The following is a 15,820-nucleotide window of genomic DNA, read 5'->3' as shown; positions in this document are numbered from 1 at the left end:
CAACAATTCCACTTGAAAGGAGTTAGTATACAAGCGGTCCTCCGCTGGATGCCAACGCGTCTTTTGGAGCACCACTTTCCAGGAGTCGACCAAATGCAGTAACAGAGAGGAGGACGGATTGGAAAACCGAGAGTCTGCATTAAGGACATGCCACCAGGAGCCCCGAAGTTGTGTATTACCATGCCAGAGCCCATTGTCCTGAAGAAAATAACGGGCCATAATGGCCCACAGGTGATGGTCCACACACATGGCGCGAAAAAGAGACCAACGAAGTGCCAGCATGTGAGTTTCGGTATCCAAAATAGCTCCACCGCCCAGGCATTTGGGGGTACATGCATGTGACCACGAAATCCACGAAATACCTGCGTGCAATGAATCCTTCTTCCATAACATGAAACGAATGGGGCGAGTGAGAGCCTTCAAAGTAGTAGGAGTCCACGGCAGCAATGGCGAGAAATATATGAGCATTGGCAGAATAATTGTCTGAGCCACTTTGAGGCGGACATGAAAGGGCTACGCTTACGACTTCCAATACATAAACTTAGCTGCCAGTTTCTGTGAAATCCACTCGAGGAGTTGCTTTGGCCGAACATCAACACCCAACGGATACCCAAGTTACCTGACAATAGAGCCACGGGGAACAACCTGTCCTTGCAAGCCCAATGACTGTAAATCAGACTTCGTGCAACTGAGAATGGCGGATTTGAAGGCATTGATACGAAGACCAGAAGCATGACCAAAGAGCGTCCAAACATCTAATGCCTTGCGAATGTTGTCCTTGTCCGCACGCAAAATCATAAAGCTATCATCAGCCAAAGATTAGCTAATGAAGTGCTGTCCCAAAGGAAGAGACAATCTGGCCAACTGAGTAGAAGCTGCCATTGAAGATAACATTGAAAGAACCGGGTGGGTCGCTAGGGCAAAGAAGAGAGGACTCAAAGGGCAACCCTGTCTCACCGAGCGTGCAAGGACAAATGGCTCTGTAACACCACCATTGAGCATAACGCGCGAAGAAGCCACAACACTAATGGTGTAGATCAATCGGGACATCCGAGTACCAAAACCCATAGTAGACATAAGTTCTACAATGAAGGACCAGTCTAAATAGTCAAAATCCTTTTCCAAATCCAATTGAATCAATACCACTTTCTAATTAGAGTGCCTTGCATAGTCAATAGCCATTTACACGTTTAAGATATTATGCAGAATGTTGTGGCCCTTAATGAAACCATATTGAAGAGGATGCACAATAGCTGGAAGGTGCTTGTAGAGCCAATTCGCCAGCACTTTGGAAAAGATTTTATACATCGAACCCATCAAAGAAATTGGTCTCCAATGTTGCAACATTGACGGCGAAGGAACCTTTGGAAGCAGTTTGATAAGGCCTTCTTTCCACGAGGAGGGCATGACCCCTGTTTCCCAAACCTGCTGAAACATAGCCGCCAATGGCTTCACCAGTTGGGTAGCCGAGCTCTCAAAGAATTCATTGGTGAGACCATCCCAGCTAGGACTTTTATCCTTAGGCAGGTGTAACAAAACATCCATAACCTCCTCACAAATATCGGCCTCCAAAGTAGCTTGTATATCAAGTGGAACCTGATGGTGGACCAGATCATAGAAGACCGAGCGTGCATGTGTAACCTGGTCAGAAGGCGACGGAGAAGAAGTAAGAAGATCCTGAAAATAATTCCTACACATATTGACAATGGTCTGCGGATCAGTGACCATTTAACCTTCTGAATCCTAGAGTCTAGTCATATTTTCTCGAGCAGGAGAAACATGCAAGGCGTGAAAGAACTTACGAGTCTAACAAGCACTATCTTGCAAATTGTCAGTCAAGTTGTGCAGTTTGGCCTGCTGATAAGATTTCAACTGAAATTCTTTAATAAGATCAGCCAAAAGCTTCGCCTGACAGCAGAAATTCATCATCTGGGATGTCCACTAACAGCGAACTGACCAAAGCCAGTATGTCCTCCGCTGTGTGGCGACGCCGCCGACAAATAGAGGCATGATGGATCCCATACTGCCGAGCAACCCGCTGCACATTAGAGAGCAGTCGGTCAAAGGAAGCCGACCCCTCAGAGGCGAAGTCCAATAAAAACCTCTCAATCAATTGCTTTATATAGCCCTGAAAGATTGGATGCTTCAAATAAGAGGAGTTGAAACGTAAAGGGAGTCTATCCAGCAACTTCATAAAAGGTTCAATGGATTGTGCAAGTATCTCAAGCTGGAGAGGAAAATGGTCCAACAAGGCATATTGCTGCAAGACTTTCATTTCCAGCATCTCAGGAAGAAAATCATCATCTTGCATGATATACATTCGGTCCAACCGTGACCATGTAGTTGCATATTGTGCGGAATGAAAAGTAAACCCTGTAGAAGAAGGGTGGAGCTAAGACCATAGATCTTGCTTAAGTACCTCAAGAGCAAAGGCATTCCACATTGAAGTGGATTGAGAAGAGTCAACACACATATTGAAATCCCCCATCAAAAAACCCCTTCTGCCAAGTGACATGGAGCTCTGCAAAGTCTTCCAAAGATCGTGTTGGGATGAAGGGTCATTCAGAGCATAGAGGCCCAGCAACCATAAGATCTCTCCTTCAAATAAAACCTCGATTACCACAAAACGGCCTTGAACATCATTTTTAATAAGAAAAGGCTGGTATTTCTTATGGACAATCATAAGCACGCCAGAATAGTGCATAGCATGTGTCCCTGCATAAAACAAGCGAAACCCATGGCAATCCACAACTTTTCCTGCTTCACCGTGACTCTTATGCTCAACCGCACACAAGACATCCCACCGATTCTCATGCAAGTCAGTCCACATGGCATGTTGCTTATGGCGAGAACAAATGCCTCGCACATTCCACGTGGCTATCTTCATATATCTTCAAAAAGAGAATCAGGAACGAGGCATCGCTTGCCTCGACTTAACCTTGTCTGCTAGAATGTTAAGGACACCTTCATCCAGAAAGTCCGCTAACACTGCAAAAGAATTCTGACGGCCCGTTTTAGAGGTAGATGGAATATCCACTGCCTTGGGAGTGGAACGGGGATAACGACGATCCCAGGGTGTAATCACATTACCTCTCGTATCAAACGCCAACTTAGCAGGTGGGCCCTTTGGATTGTCTGTATATACTTTCCTCGTAGACTGATTACGAGGGGCAGAAGGAACCATAGTACGCGCAGCATGCTGTGAGGAGAACATTTCTTTCTTGCGCATATATGTGCGCACGGAATCCTATGAAACATTAGGCCTAGAATCTGCCAAGCCAGCATCCAACTTTTTACCTTTTTGGGGACGTGCCTCTAGCCAGTCATTGTTACGGGAATCCAAACCCAAGACATGTTGTTTGCCTTTATCCAACACATTAGGCGGCTGGGTGGCCTCCTGTGACGGAGCATCGAGCACCATGTCATCCATAGGCAACACAACATGCGCATCTTTTGAAGACGGTTGCTGCATTGGGCATTCGGCCATAAAATGCCCCAATTTTCCACACGAAAAGCAGTATCCTGCAAAGTTGCCCCATTTCAAGCGAAAGTGTAAAGGATGCATGCCAGAGCAATTAAGGCGAAGCCACGCAGGCCTTTTCCGGGCAGTGTCCCATAACATACACAAACGGTTTGGATTCATAAAACACCGAAACAGGGCACAAAACAGTTTTCGGGTCCACCGTGGCTTCTAGAACTTCTTCAGTTCCCACGTCAAAAAAAGCTTCATGATTATGTTGGACATAATTGCCAAGCAGAGTATTGGCAAACTCCAGCAAATGTTCCCAGTCAATCTCCTGCGAATCCCCAGAATCAGAGGCCACGTGTGCATAGGAACGTTCCTGATGACCCATTGTCTCGTCGGAAGTATGCTTGGAGCGTTTGCCCGCAGGTGGAAACTCAGAACCGGGAGGCATCTCCTCTATGCAAGGAACCATATCCTCCGGTTCCTCCGTATCAGAATCCGAACCAAGGGCTGCCACCGTCTGGTCGATGAAAGCCATATCCAGCCCAGCCATGTTTCTGTCCTCCCTCTCTATCTCTCACTCTCTTGCTCTCTCACTGACGCTCTCTCGCTCTCTCTCTCTCTCTCTCTCTCTCTCTCTCTTTATACAGATCAGTGGGCACGCTGTCCGGGACGCTGCCTCTCTGAGGACGGTCAGGTTTAGGGTTTACAGGAACTGGACGCCTTTGTTCAGGCCCTATGTGAAAACTCTCTGCACAGGTGCAGTAGCTGTGAACCGTCTTCTGGCTCTCTCAGTCGTTCACTCAGACGCCACAAGAAGGAAGGAGGACAATCTGCAGGTCGAGCAGTAGTATATTCAGGGACTGCAGGGGCAGGTCACGTTTTACAGGCAGGGCAGGTGTGACCCTCCGCAGGACTGAAAAGAGGAAGGAAGACTGCACACGACCCTCCTCAGGCACTGTTGCTCCTGATCTGTGACTGCCGCAGCCCTGTGGAAACGCAGATCACACAAGACTGCAGGACGATTAGGGTTTTTCAGCTTGATGACAGGCAGAACACGATGGCGCACTGGGGCAGATACGATAATTCTGGGTCAAAGTGCAGTGCGAACGGTGCTCAGGTCAGGTCGTCACCATGTCTCACTCGCTCTCTTTCCATCGCGATTCTCCTCTCTCTTCTCTCTCGGCTCTCTCTCCTCTCTCTCTACACAGTTTCTCTCTCTCTCTCTCTCTCTCTCTCTCTCTCAGAATTCTTTTTTTTTCCATGAATAAATGTATATTAATGTATGGAATATTTACATCAAGCTTTTAGGCCATCCAAACAGAAAGGATACAAGTCTCACATCAGGCCTTCTGGCCAGCCATGAATTACTTTACCACCATCCCTTTTTGGCCAGCTTTTTGTGTCCAGACCGCCCATTTCCTATGGGGCCTAGGATTCCCCTCTTGGACCAATCAGCAAACCCTATTAGTGCAAGATCTAGCAATGCTCTTGAGAGAAAGATAGAAGTTGGTTGAGATTTCTATAGAAGATGGAGCTCTTACCTTGTAGATTTCACTAAGAGCATCAATAATTTGATTAGTTGTGTCTTTACAAAAACGTATTTCAAAATCAAATTCTTGCATGGGTTGCTGTTTCACATCATTGCAGTGAGCATCATTGGCCTTATACAAATTTGTTTGCAAGCTCCCTGCTGACCTTAGGGTCATGGGTAGTTCTATAGACATGGGCCCTCTCTTGGGTCATGTATTGCTAGAATTTATTTGGTGGTGATTTTGTCAATGCAAAATTTAGTTTTTTTCACTAATGATAATGTTCTAGAGCTTTTTTTGGGCAAAGTTTAGTGGATGCAATTGGGATCATCTCTAAAGGACTAGAACATCAAAGCTCTTGTGTATGTAGGTAGGGTCATTTCAAAGGAATGGGTCATTTCAAAGGAATGGAACATAATGATTGAAGTTGGCTAGGATATCCCTTCAACATACTAGCAGAAGGATTGACATATTATGTCCACATGGAGTCCAGTGCATACATTATAATGATTGCAATCTGAAATGGCAATGCTGGTGGAAGATTGAGTGAACACTGAAGTGGTAGCTAGAATAACTCCTTGACACCCAAGGTGATAGCACATCACACACCTCATATAGCATATTCTGAGTACCTGGAGAGGGCATTCTCGCTGGAACAGGTCAGCCACAGAAAGTAATACATACCACTTAAATATTTTACTGCCTAATCTTTATCAGGATATCATATTAGGAACAGTGATATTTCAGCCACCTTGAGCTAAATAGTTCTTAGTTTGCAAGAATAATACTTCTATCTATGCATCCTTAGCCCATCAAAAGCAAAAGATTTGTGAATCTACCATGGTGCGATGGCTTACTACACAGCATGCATGACCTCTTTTCTTCATTGTTTTGTTGCTGGTGTCTTATATGCTTTACAAAGGATACCATGAGGTAAAATGATGACATGTTTAGAAGATTTTTTAACTCCATCCTTCCTTTTGACCAAATTCCATGACATTAATCCAAATTTATTAAGGTATACAGGTTTTCCATGTAAATGTGCACAAACACAGATGTTGTAAAGAAATTCTCTTCAATCAGGGGCTTTTCTTTTTTGCAAATAAAATGTGGCTAATTATATTACTTCAGAAAAAACCCCGAATACAAGGAAGTGCTCATGCTCAGCAGACTAGCTGGAGTTGATGCAAAGTCACAGATATATCAGGTGTACAAGCCTCTCAAGGTGGTCTAGTGGGGATGGGGGTAAGAAGCCATGGAGGGGGGGGGGGGCGTGTATCGCCATCTGGGGCTGCCTACTTGAATCACGAAAAACAAGTCTTGGCCGCCCCAAGTGCTCATGAAATGACAACGAAGCTCCTGACGGCGGGCCTTGGACTCGCCCTGCACCTGATCCCATCGGTTGCAGAGGGAGTGGATGATGGAGGTCCAGAGCTCTACTATGGTCGCCTGTACTGAAAGTCTCTCTCCACCGAAAGCCTCTTAATACCGCACCTTTAAGATATGCCATCCAGTAAGACTCCCTATGATCTCCCATACCTCAAAGCGGTCTACTATGGGCTTCAGTACCTGGCGGATGGGTAGAGCCTCCAAACCGACCACTGTACACAACCCTGCCTCGATAATGAATATCGTGTCTTGCATCCCGGTCTCATACAGAAGTTGGCGACCTTGGCTAACTGCCTGCCAGTAGAAAGCTTCCCATGAGATACATCCAAGGCTGGGTGCTATACGGCGAAGGATGTGGCATGCTCCTCTCCACACGAGTTGTGTTGCCTCACACGACCAAAGGCAATGCTTTGGGGTTTATAGAGGCTATTGTGTGTAGCACTTACAACCTCCCTCCTGCATTTGGGCAAAGCCAACTTCCCACCGCCAAGCCTCCATGTGCCACCAACCATAAGAAATACAATACCCTCCTCGGTCTCCAGCTATCCCATAGGTGGTGCCAGAAGGTCCGTCGGAAAGGCTTCGTGATGTTGTGCTCCACCCAGTGCTTGCTACATAACAGTGCCCAATCCATATCCTCCTGCATCAATGCGTGTCTGCCAATCCTGGTTGTGTACTCCAGGAACCTCGGTGGCTTCTTGGCAACCGCAGTGGCCGTCCATAGCCACTCTCGCGAATCCCACTCCAGCTCATCAAGTGGCCTGCCCTCCCAGATCTAGAGGCACCACTTCTTGAGCTCCTCCCAAAAGACAAGAGAGTCTAGCCACCATGTCTTTCCCTGAAGGCCAATCACCCGGATCCTCCTCCATGAAAGGGGAGCCATCCCCTCATCCTGCTGCCCTCTATCAAGGGCCAGACTCCCCCCCTCCTGTATGGTGAAGAAGGTCCCACGTGGAGCACCGCCCACTCTATCTGCCACTTGTAGGGGGATGCCTGTTGGTGAAAACCTAGTGGCCCATATATCCCCGCGTTGGTGAAATCCCAAGTGGATGCTCCACTCCATACTAGAGTCCTGTTCAGTAAAAAAACCAACAGACTTCCGCCAGTTGATTTTCACTTCCACTGCAATACAGAATACCTCGAGAGCAAGTCTCACTCTCTCCAGCATCAACTCATCATCCTCTTTGTAAATGTTGTATCATGTGCATACTCTGGGTCTATCAACTCCGTCTCCTCTCTCACCGGAAGTCGCAGGCCATGTTACCCGCTCACATGTGATCTGAGGAAGTAAGACATCACCTCTGCAAAGAGCAGGAACAAATACATGGCTAGTGGGCAGCCTTGCCATACTGATCTCTCTAGCCGAAACTCCTCCCCTCTCTTGCCACCTATGAGAACCTTGCTAGTAGCCGATCTGTAAAGTGCAAAGACCCCATGAATCCATGCCTGGGAGAAGCCCATCCTCTCCATGGTGCCCTCCAAGAAGTCCCAATCCACTCTGTCATAGACTTTCTTGAAATCCAGGAGTAATATAGTCAATCCCTAGCCACTGTGCTTGGCCCACTCTCTTGCCTCAAAGAAAGTAAAGACATTTTCTAGGATGCTCCTATCCTGGACAAAGCCTATCTATGTGTCATGAATGATGTCTGGAAGCACGGGGCGGAGTCGCCTACCAAAGTCTTTGCCAGTGCCTTGTAGGCAATTGGCAACAGGGTGATCGGTCTCCGCTGGGATAGCGCCAACCGGTCTCCCCCTTTGGGGAGGAGATTGATAAGACTTGCCGATAGACTCCCTGGCATCCAACCTGAACTGAAAATCTTCTGGAAGGCCAGTAGTAAGGGGTCCTTTATACCTCTCAGTAGGTGGTGAAGAAGGCCTTAGAGAGGCCATCCTCTCTCGAACATTTTTGCCCGTCCTGTGTGTGGAAAGCCTCCTCTAATTCCTTCTTTGTGAAGGGGTCTAGGAGGGAGCGTCCCATCTCCTCTGTGACGAGGGACGGGATGTGATCCCAGACCTGCTGTCTGCAATGTTGTCCTTTGGCTGAGGCTAGCTCCTGCTAGAAAAGGCGTCTGTAGTAGTCGATGGCAATCTCCATCACCTCATCTGGGCTAGAGCGAATCCTTCCATACTGATCCTAAAGGCTGCGTATCTACTCTCTTGAGGTGCGAGGCTGGTGTGCCTGAAAACTGCCTGCACATCGTGTCCCCCTTCTATGCCCAGAAGGCTATTGAGGTGCAGAATGAGAACTCCGAGCGCCTATCCTCTAGGCCGGCGATGGCTGCTCGTACGCCCACCTCCTGTGCGTGGAGGATGGCATCCCCTGGTGTCTCCTGTAATAATCTCTACATGGTTGCTAGATCCTGTCGGAGTGCTCTCTCCTTCTCCCAACTCTGCTTCCTACCTTGTATGGTTACCTCTTTGCAAATATTGCTCGACTCGGCTAGGACCTTTGCAACCTCCTCTGCGATCCGGTTCCTCTTGCCCCACGCCTTGGTTCAAATCTGCTCAGTCTGTCTCTTCACCTCCTCCCTCCTGTAGATCGAGTCAAGGATCCGACAGGATCGTGTACCTAGGGAAGATGCTGGGGGATCAAGTGTCAGGAGGACCAGGCAGTGATCGAGCAAAGTGGTGCCAACCAACTGCCCTATCTGGCCTCTACGAGAGCATTCCCACTCCCCCACATAGAACCTGTCTAACCGCTCCAGCAAGACTCCGCCTAGCCGCCTGTATCCCCACGAGAAGTCCAATGACCTTTTCCTCCTGTGGAAAGCTGGGTCTCTCCAGGCATTGCGAGCTCCTACTCCCAGTAGGAAGACCTCCCATGCTTCCTGCTCCTCCCCAGCCATGCTCTGGTAGTTTTTGCCTCTACCCTACTGGTCCTCTAAGGCCTCTAGGTTGTTGAAGTCATGGCAGCTAGAAACGTCAGAAACGTTTAGAAACAAAACGTCAGAAACGTGTTTCGTAAGTTTCTTTCAAGAGGGGGTAAAATAAGAAACATGGGTGTTTTTATATAGGGATTTTTAATAGTTTTGACTGGGGAAAGAGGTTCTAAACCTCTATGAAACTCTCTCTTAAACAAAGAATGGCTAATTGAGCTTGAGTGATAATAGAGTCAATTGAGAATAGTACATGATATGTTACATATCCATTATCCATTATTGACTTGTCACTTATGTCAAAGTTAGTCTTTGGATAAGCCATACTATGGTTTGGAACTCAAACATTATGATTCATATATATCATACAAAGAAAACTGAAATTAATATGTAAATAATCTATCTATAATATGGACTGAGTCAAGTTGCAACATCATAAATGAGACTAAAGTCGAATAATATTCAAATCTCAATACAAGAATAGATACTAGATTGACAAAGTCTAATAACTAAACAAAATCACAAAAAAATCAGTCTCTCATCCAAAATCATGAGCTCTCACAAGTCATTACACATCATCATCATTGCCTATTAGTTTTTTTCAAAAACGTTTCGTACTTTAAGAAATGTTTCATAAGTTTCTAATTTAAAGTAACGTGTTTTTTAGCTGCTATGCTCACCGTGGTGCCCTCTAGGAAATCCTAGTCCACCCTCTCATAAGCTTTCTCGAAATCCAAGAGTAGTACGACCAGTCTTTGCCCACTGTGCTGAGCCCACTCTGTCGCCTCAAAGAAGGTGAATACATTGTCCAGGATGCTCCTATCCTGAACAAAGCTTGTCTATGTGCCTAGGATCAAAAGTTGGAGAAGACTGATAAGGCCTACCAAAAGAATTCCTAGCATGTGTCCTAAAGTGAAAATCTCGTGGAAGGCCATCAATAGGGGGTTCTCCACCACCTCCCAGTAGGTAGTTAAGAAGGCCTTAGAGAAGCCATCCTCTCCCAGGCATTTCTGCTCGTCTTGTGTATGAAAAGCCTCCTCTAGTTCCTTCTCTGTGAAGGGGGCTAGGAGGGAGCTTCCCATCTCCTCTCTTACAAGGGACGGGATGTGATTCCAGACCTGTTGTCTACATCGTTGTCCTCTAGTTGAGGTTGTCTCCTACTGGAAAAGGCGTTTGTAGTAGTCGGTGGCAATCTCCATCACCTTATGTGGGCTAGAGGGAGTCCTCTCATACTGATCTCGAAGGCTGCATATTTGCTCTCCTAAGATGTGAGGCTGGTGCACCTGGAAAAACTCATTGCACATCATGTCCCCCTTCCCCGCCCAAAAGATTGCTGATGTGCGGAAAGGAAACTCCAAGCGCCTGTCCTCAAGGCCAACAATGGCTGCTCGCGTGCGCACCTCTTGTGTGTGGAGAGTGGGATCCCTCGGTGCCTCTTGTAATAATCTGTGTGTGGTTGCAAGGTCCCGTCGGAGTGCTCTCTGCTCCTCCTAGCTCTGCTGCCTGCCTTGTATGGTTGCCTCTTGGCAAATATTGCTCAACTCGGCTAGGACCTCTACAACCTCCTCTACGATCCAGTCCCTCCTGTCCCACTCCCTGGTCCAAATTTGCTCAATCTGTCTCTTCACCTCCTCCCTCTTATAGATCGAGTCAAGGATCCGACAGGATCATGTGTCTAGGGCAGATGCTGGGGGATCAAGTGTGAGGAGAATCGGGCAATGATAGAACAACATGGTTCCCACCAACTGCCCCCAATCTGGCCTCCACGAGAGCCTCCCCACTCTCCCACATAGAACATGTCCAACCGCTCTAGCAGGACTCCACCTAGCCGCATGTATCCCCAAGAGAACTCCAGCGACCTCTTCCTCCTATGGAAGGCAGGGTCTCTCTAGGCATTGCGAGCTCCTACTGCCAGTAGGAAGACCTCCTATGCCTCCTACTCCTCCCCAGCCATGCCCTATTAGTTTCTGCCTCTGCCTTGCTGATCCTCTAAAGCCTCTAGGTTGTTAAAATCTCCTCCAATGATCCAAGAGTCCACCTCTTGGAGTCCATTTGCGATCTCCACCCAAAACTTGCTGCGCGCCCTAACCTCTGTAGGGGCATAGACATTGAGGACTCCAAGGTAGCACGAGTCCCAAATATCCAATCTGATCCATAGAACCCTCCCTGCCACTATCATCTTGTGGTCTCAAACACATGTGGTGAGTCTCGAGCCAATAGAGGTGCATATGCCTCCACTCCTACCGTGGGCACCGATAGTGTACTCCCAGTAAGTGTGTGAGCTGCCTCGGAGTACCTTTCCTACCCGTTGGGCTTGGGTGGGAGTGAGCATGTGCTCTTGTAGAAGTAAGATGTCGATCTGTCCGGCAAGGGCAGGCCGCAACTCTTGCTGAACAATCAACTTCTTGGAACCACGTGCCCCACTATAGTGGAGGCTATTCACATTCCAGGATGCAAGGTTTAAACTCATAGGAAGACTTGTGACCAAACAAGCATCTGTTGGTGTGGAAGCTGTTGATGAAGAAGAGGAACTATGAGGCATACGTATAGGCTTCACTCCGGGCCTGGATGGTGAACTCCATTCCCACATGGTAGCCCTCAAGCGGACCATGGGGATGATGGATGCGCCTAGTGGTACCACATGGGCATCTATCAACCAGGCTGGGAAGCGAGACTCCATACACTGGTAGATCCGGGCCGCCTGTGCCAGGGGCCACTCGATATCCATCAGCACTCTCCATTGTGGAGGGGCTCGAAAGATAATACTCAGATAAGGGACCTCCGCCCCAACCCACCAATTGATATCCATCATGCAACCCGGCCATTGTTGGGAGAAGAGTGCCAATCCACCTTCTCCCATCCACTAGGAGATGTGGTCTGCTACTTGGCTCTTCACCTCCTCCTTTATCTGAGTCGTCGTCCAATCTCCTGTGTGAGAGGTCTGAAGGAAGAAGGCGTAGTTTGGTCCATCCGATGGTGCTAGTAGATGGACCTTGCCACTCCTAGACTTGCGTACCATGAAGATTCCCACCTCCAAGGGTAGTGGGAACGCTCCGCAACTCTCAAGTAAGACCACGATCCATTGCAAAAAAAACTCCTGTGGTAGCAACTGTCCCTGTCTCGGGAAAGTGTGACGGGCAGCATGGATGGATGAACTAGTGGCTGTGTGAGGGGGGGCTAGACTGCCGGTGGATGGAGGATGTCGGTGTCTGGGGCTTCTCACCTCTTGTGGGAGGGGGGGGGAATGGATGGGGGAATGGTCACCTATACTGGGTGGGGATCGAGGGGAGGGGGGGTTGGTCGCCAGGGATGATGATGGGGAGGGGGAGGATCGAGGGACGGTAGGGTGGTCGAAGGCACCTGATGGGTGTGGGGAGGGGGCCAATAGCTCTAGGTGAAGGGGGGTATGGACTAGGGTTTGGGGGGGAGCTATGGGGAGGGGGGAGAGGGTGGGGGCTATGGACTGTGGGCCCTTGGGTGATACGGCCTGTGACGCCTTTGTGGGGGGTGGATGTGTAGACCTGTGGACCTGTCGGGTAGGGTGAGGAGGGGGGGCCGCGTGGTGCTCTGCCAAGGGGAGCGACACTCACCCTCTTGCTCCCTGTTGTGGCTGTGTCTGAGGAGCTGCTTGCGGCCCCCCTTACCGTCTCCCTCTGTGTCGTCTCTGTACTCTCCCTCTCTGTCGTCTCTGTACTCTTGTGAAACCGTCTGCATCCACCTGTGGGCCTGTCGGCGAAGCCGCCCAAGCTCCGAAGCGCGTGCACTCTGCTGCCTAGTGTCTAAAGTCATGGCGGGAGGGAGGCGGAGTTGGGTTGTGCTAGGGACAAGGCGGGAGGGAGGCAGAGCAGAAGGCGGGGGAGTAGGCGCAGCAGAAGGCGGGAGAAGACAGGTGCGATGGGGGGGTGGAGCAGGAGCGCACACGTCGGCAAGAGCTGTAATTTCTTTTTCAACGCCAATGACTACATCATCATCTCGTCTGCTTGGCTCAACTTCAATTTTCAACCTCTGTGATGTATGTTTGTTGTCTTGAGCTCCTTTGATCGTTCAATCAGGGTCTATGATCGAGTGCCTTTGATTTAACTTCAGATAGTGCCTAGTTTTTGCTTCAAGACAAATGTAACGTTGATTAACCAATCCGAGTCACGAGTCTTTTGAAGTCGCGACAAAGCATTATGGCCGGTGTGAGTCAATACATCAGAAAACGAGTAATCTTGTGATTTTTTGACTGCATTGATGAGACTCAATACATCAGAAATGCACTTTTTTAGTTATTCGATTGACCCTTTGTAAAAGTCTGAACATTTTTATTTTGAAAGTTGTTTAATCTAGACCATGTCATCAATGTATTTGATACGATGGATAGGCGCAAGTTAATGGCGAATCATGTGTCTTTAATAGACTTAAATGTGCTTGTCAATGTGCACAATTCAGGTTCATCATGGTGGCGCTGGGACAACAGCTGCGGGACTCAAAGCTGGGGTAGGAGTTTTCAAATGGTTTCTCATTTTATAGATGCTGTCAATGTTTCAACATTCTGTTTTGAAACTCGGTGCATGCTGTTTTGAAACTCGGTGTAGTGTCCAACTACTATTGTCCCCTTCTTTGGAGATCAACCATTCTGGGGTGAAAGGGTCTTTGCCAAAGGTCTAGGACCACCACCGATTCCAGTGCAGCAATTTTCATCTGAAAAACTTGTAAATGCGATCAACTTTATGCTGGATCCAGAGGTAGGCTTAGGGCTACAAGCTTTCAATTGAAACTTTTTCAAATGAGACTTCCAACTCCCTCCGGTAGTTTATTTGCATTAGCCTGCAAACTAAGTCGCGAATATACATTCTTGCAGGTGAAAGAGAGGGCACTCGAACTGGCTATGCAGATGAATGAAGAAGATGGTGTTGAGGCAGCTGTCGATGCATTTTATAGGCATTGGGCGAGAAGAGTGCCTCATTCGTCACCTGCTTCAGGTCCTGCAACTTTCTTTCAGAGTGTACTGGTCACCTTGCAGAGACTTACGTGCCTGCCGTGTTTGACGTAAAAGGAAAGCCATCGAGGAAATACTTGCACCAATCTTATGGCTGGCTGTATCTTCGCACCTGTATTGCATCAGGACGGTCGAGTGTACATATCCGGTTCTAACTCTACTGTTACCTTCCTGAATCTACCTGTCAATATCGAGGGAGGTTGAATAGATCTATGCATTATTTATTTAGAGAGGAGAGGGTATGCTGTATAGTTCCTAGAAACTTGGGAGTGTTTCCTTACGATCCCTATTCATTCTTTTGTATCTGGTGAGGCATTATTCTATTAGTCATTCTTTTGAATGGGATGTGTTGGTCGAATGCATCTCTTCAGGATGTAGAATAAGTATGCAGGATGCTATAAGCTTGTCACTGTAAATGGTCTGTTGCTAGGCACACTATTTCGAGACTGCTGGACTTTTCACGGGGGTTTTCGTCTCCCAGTTTCGAAACAGTTTATGCTAAGAGGATAAGATCATGTTATACTATGGGGTACAAGGTCAAAGAAGAGATGAGGAGTTCGAGCCCTTTTGTTTGCAGCTCTTTGCCCTTCTCTCTTTTACTTTGTTGATATTGTGCATGGCCATTGTCGTCATCATCATGGTTTGTTTTGTTCATTTTCTTCTTTTCTTGGATCTTATTTTGAGACAGACTGACACGATTGACACAGAAAGAGAGTTGTATTGACATCTACGAAAGACAGTAATAGATACATCAGAAGTTCAAGGAACTATCATACTTCTAGAGTAGAATAAAGAAACTGCAACATAGAAGAAAATATCTAGCTAGAAAACAACAAATATTAAAAAACACTAAGGATCTAATGCGTGATAGGGGGATTTGTACTATCCCAAGATATCTCTCATTGGCTATCCAACATGGATAGCTGAAGTATGGAGTTAAAGCCACTTGATGATGTGTCAATATCATATATATTCTTTGGTATTGCCTTGAGCGGATGTATATCTCTTGGTGGTTTTGTCTAAGGTGACCCTTGGTGGAATCGCTAGTTGCCTTGAAGTATTACATGTAGTTGTGTTATTGAAAAGGTCAGTAAGGGTATGTTGTAAATCCCCAAAGTACATCCGTCAAGATTGTAAGAGGTAATATTATGCTCGATAGGTCTTGGAACAAATGGTGGAATTATCCTCTAATCTCAATAGTCTATTGGGCACTTACATATATAATACTTCTCAATCTTTGGCTCAAGTTGGCAATGTTGGTATTGGAGCTCACCCAAGCTCAATGTTAAATCTAATGGAATGCTTATTGTTTCAAGCACTTAGAGCGACGTAGCAATTGCTACCTCTCACATAATCATTGCACACATAAATATCATAGGGAACCCACCAATTTACCTTCTCATTATAGTCTATCTACGAAGGCTTTTTCATGGCTCTACAATTCAAGGAATACTTCTCAAGCATATTGGTCTCTATGGCTTTTATTGTTCCAAGCATGTGTTTCTCAAAGAAAAATAAAAAGAAAAAGGAAAAGAGAGTTGTACACATTGGTTTGTCACTCTCCTTATCCTCTTCC

General features: G+C 47.2%; 1 protein-coding gene across 2 annotated transcripts in view; it reads left to right on the top strand.

Annotated features, from left to right (window-relative positions):
- The window catches only part of LOC148022587 (sterol 3-beta-glucosyltransferase UGT80A2-like), a 143,318-nt gene extending 128,498 nt beyond the window's left edge, over window positions 1-14,820 (top strand). Inside the window, exons 14-16 of one of the 2 annotated variants that reach the window (XR_015693512.1) lie at window positions 13,695-13,742; window positions 13,841-13,990; window positions 14,107-14,244. Coding sequence is in view for 1 of the 2 variants with exons in the window: in XM_087695545.1 (XP_087551671.1) it covers window positions 13,695-13,742; window positions 13,841-13,990; window positions 14,107-14,298 (390 nt within the window). In the remaining variant the exon portion in view is untranslated. Of the gene's footprint in view, window positions 1-13,694; window positions 13,743-13,840; window positions 13,991-14,106 lie in introns of both variants that reach the window. The other variant, XM_087695545.1, reaches the window with a different exon arrangement.
- The last annotated feature ends 1,000 nt before the right edge of the window (window positions 14,821-15,820 follow it).

Source organism: Lygodium microphyllum, chromosome 16 (genome assembly GCF_053477565.2).
Source record: "Lygodium microphyllum isolate KBCC chromosome 16, Lygodium_microphyllum_v1.1.10, whole genome shotgun sequence".
NCBI lineage: Eukaryota > Viridiplantae > Streptophyta > Polypodiopsida > Schizaeales > Lygodiaceae > Lygodium > Lygodium microphyllum.
Note: the sequence above shows the minus strand (reverse complement) of the source record. Positions and strands in the feature narration are given on the sequence as shown.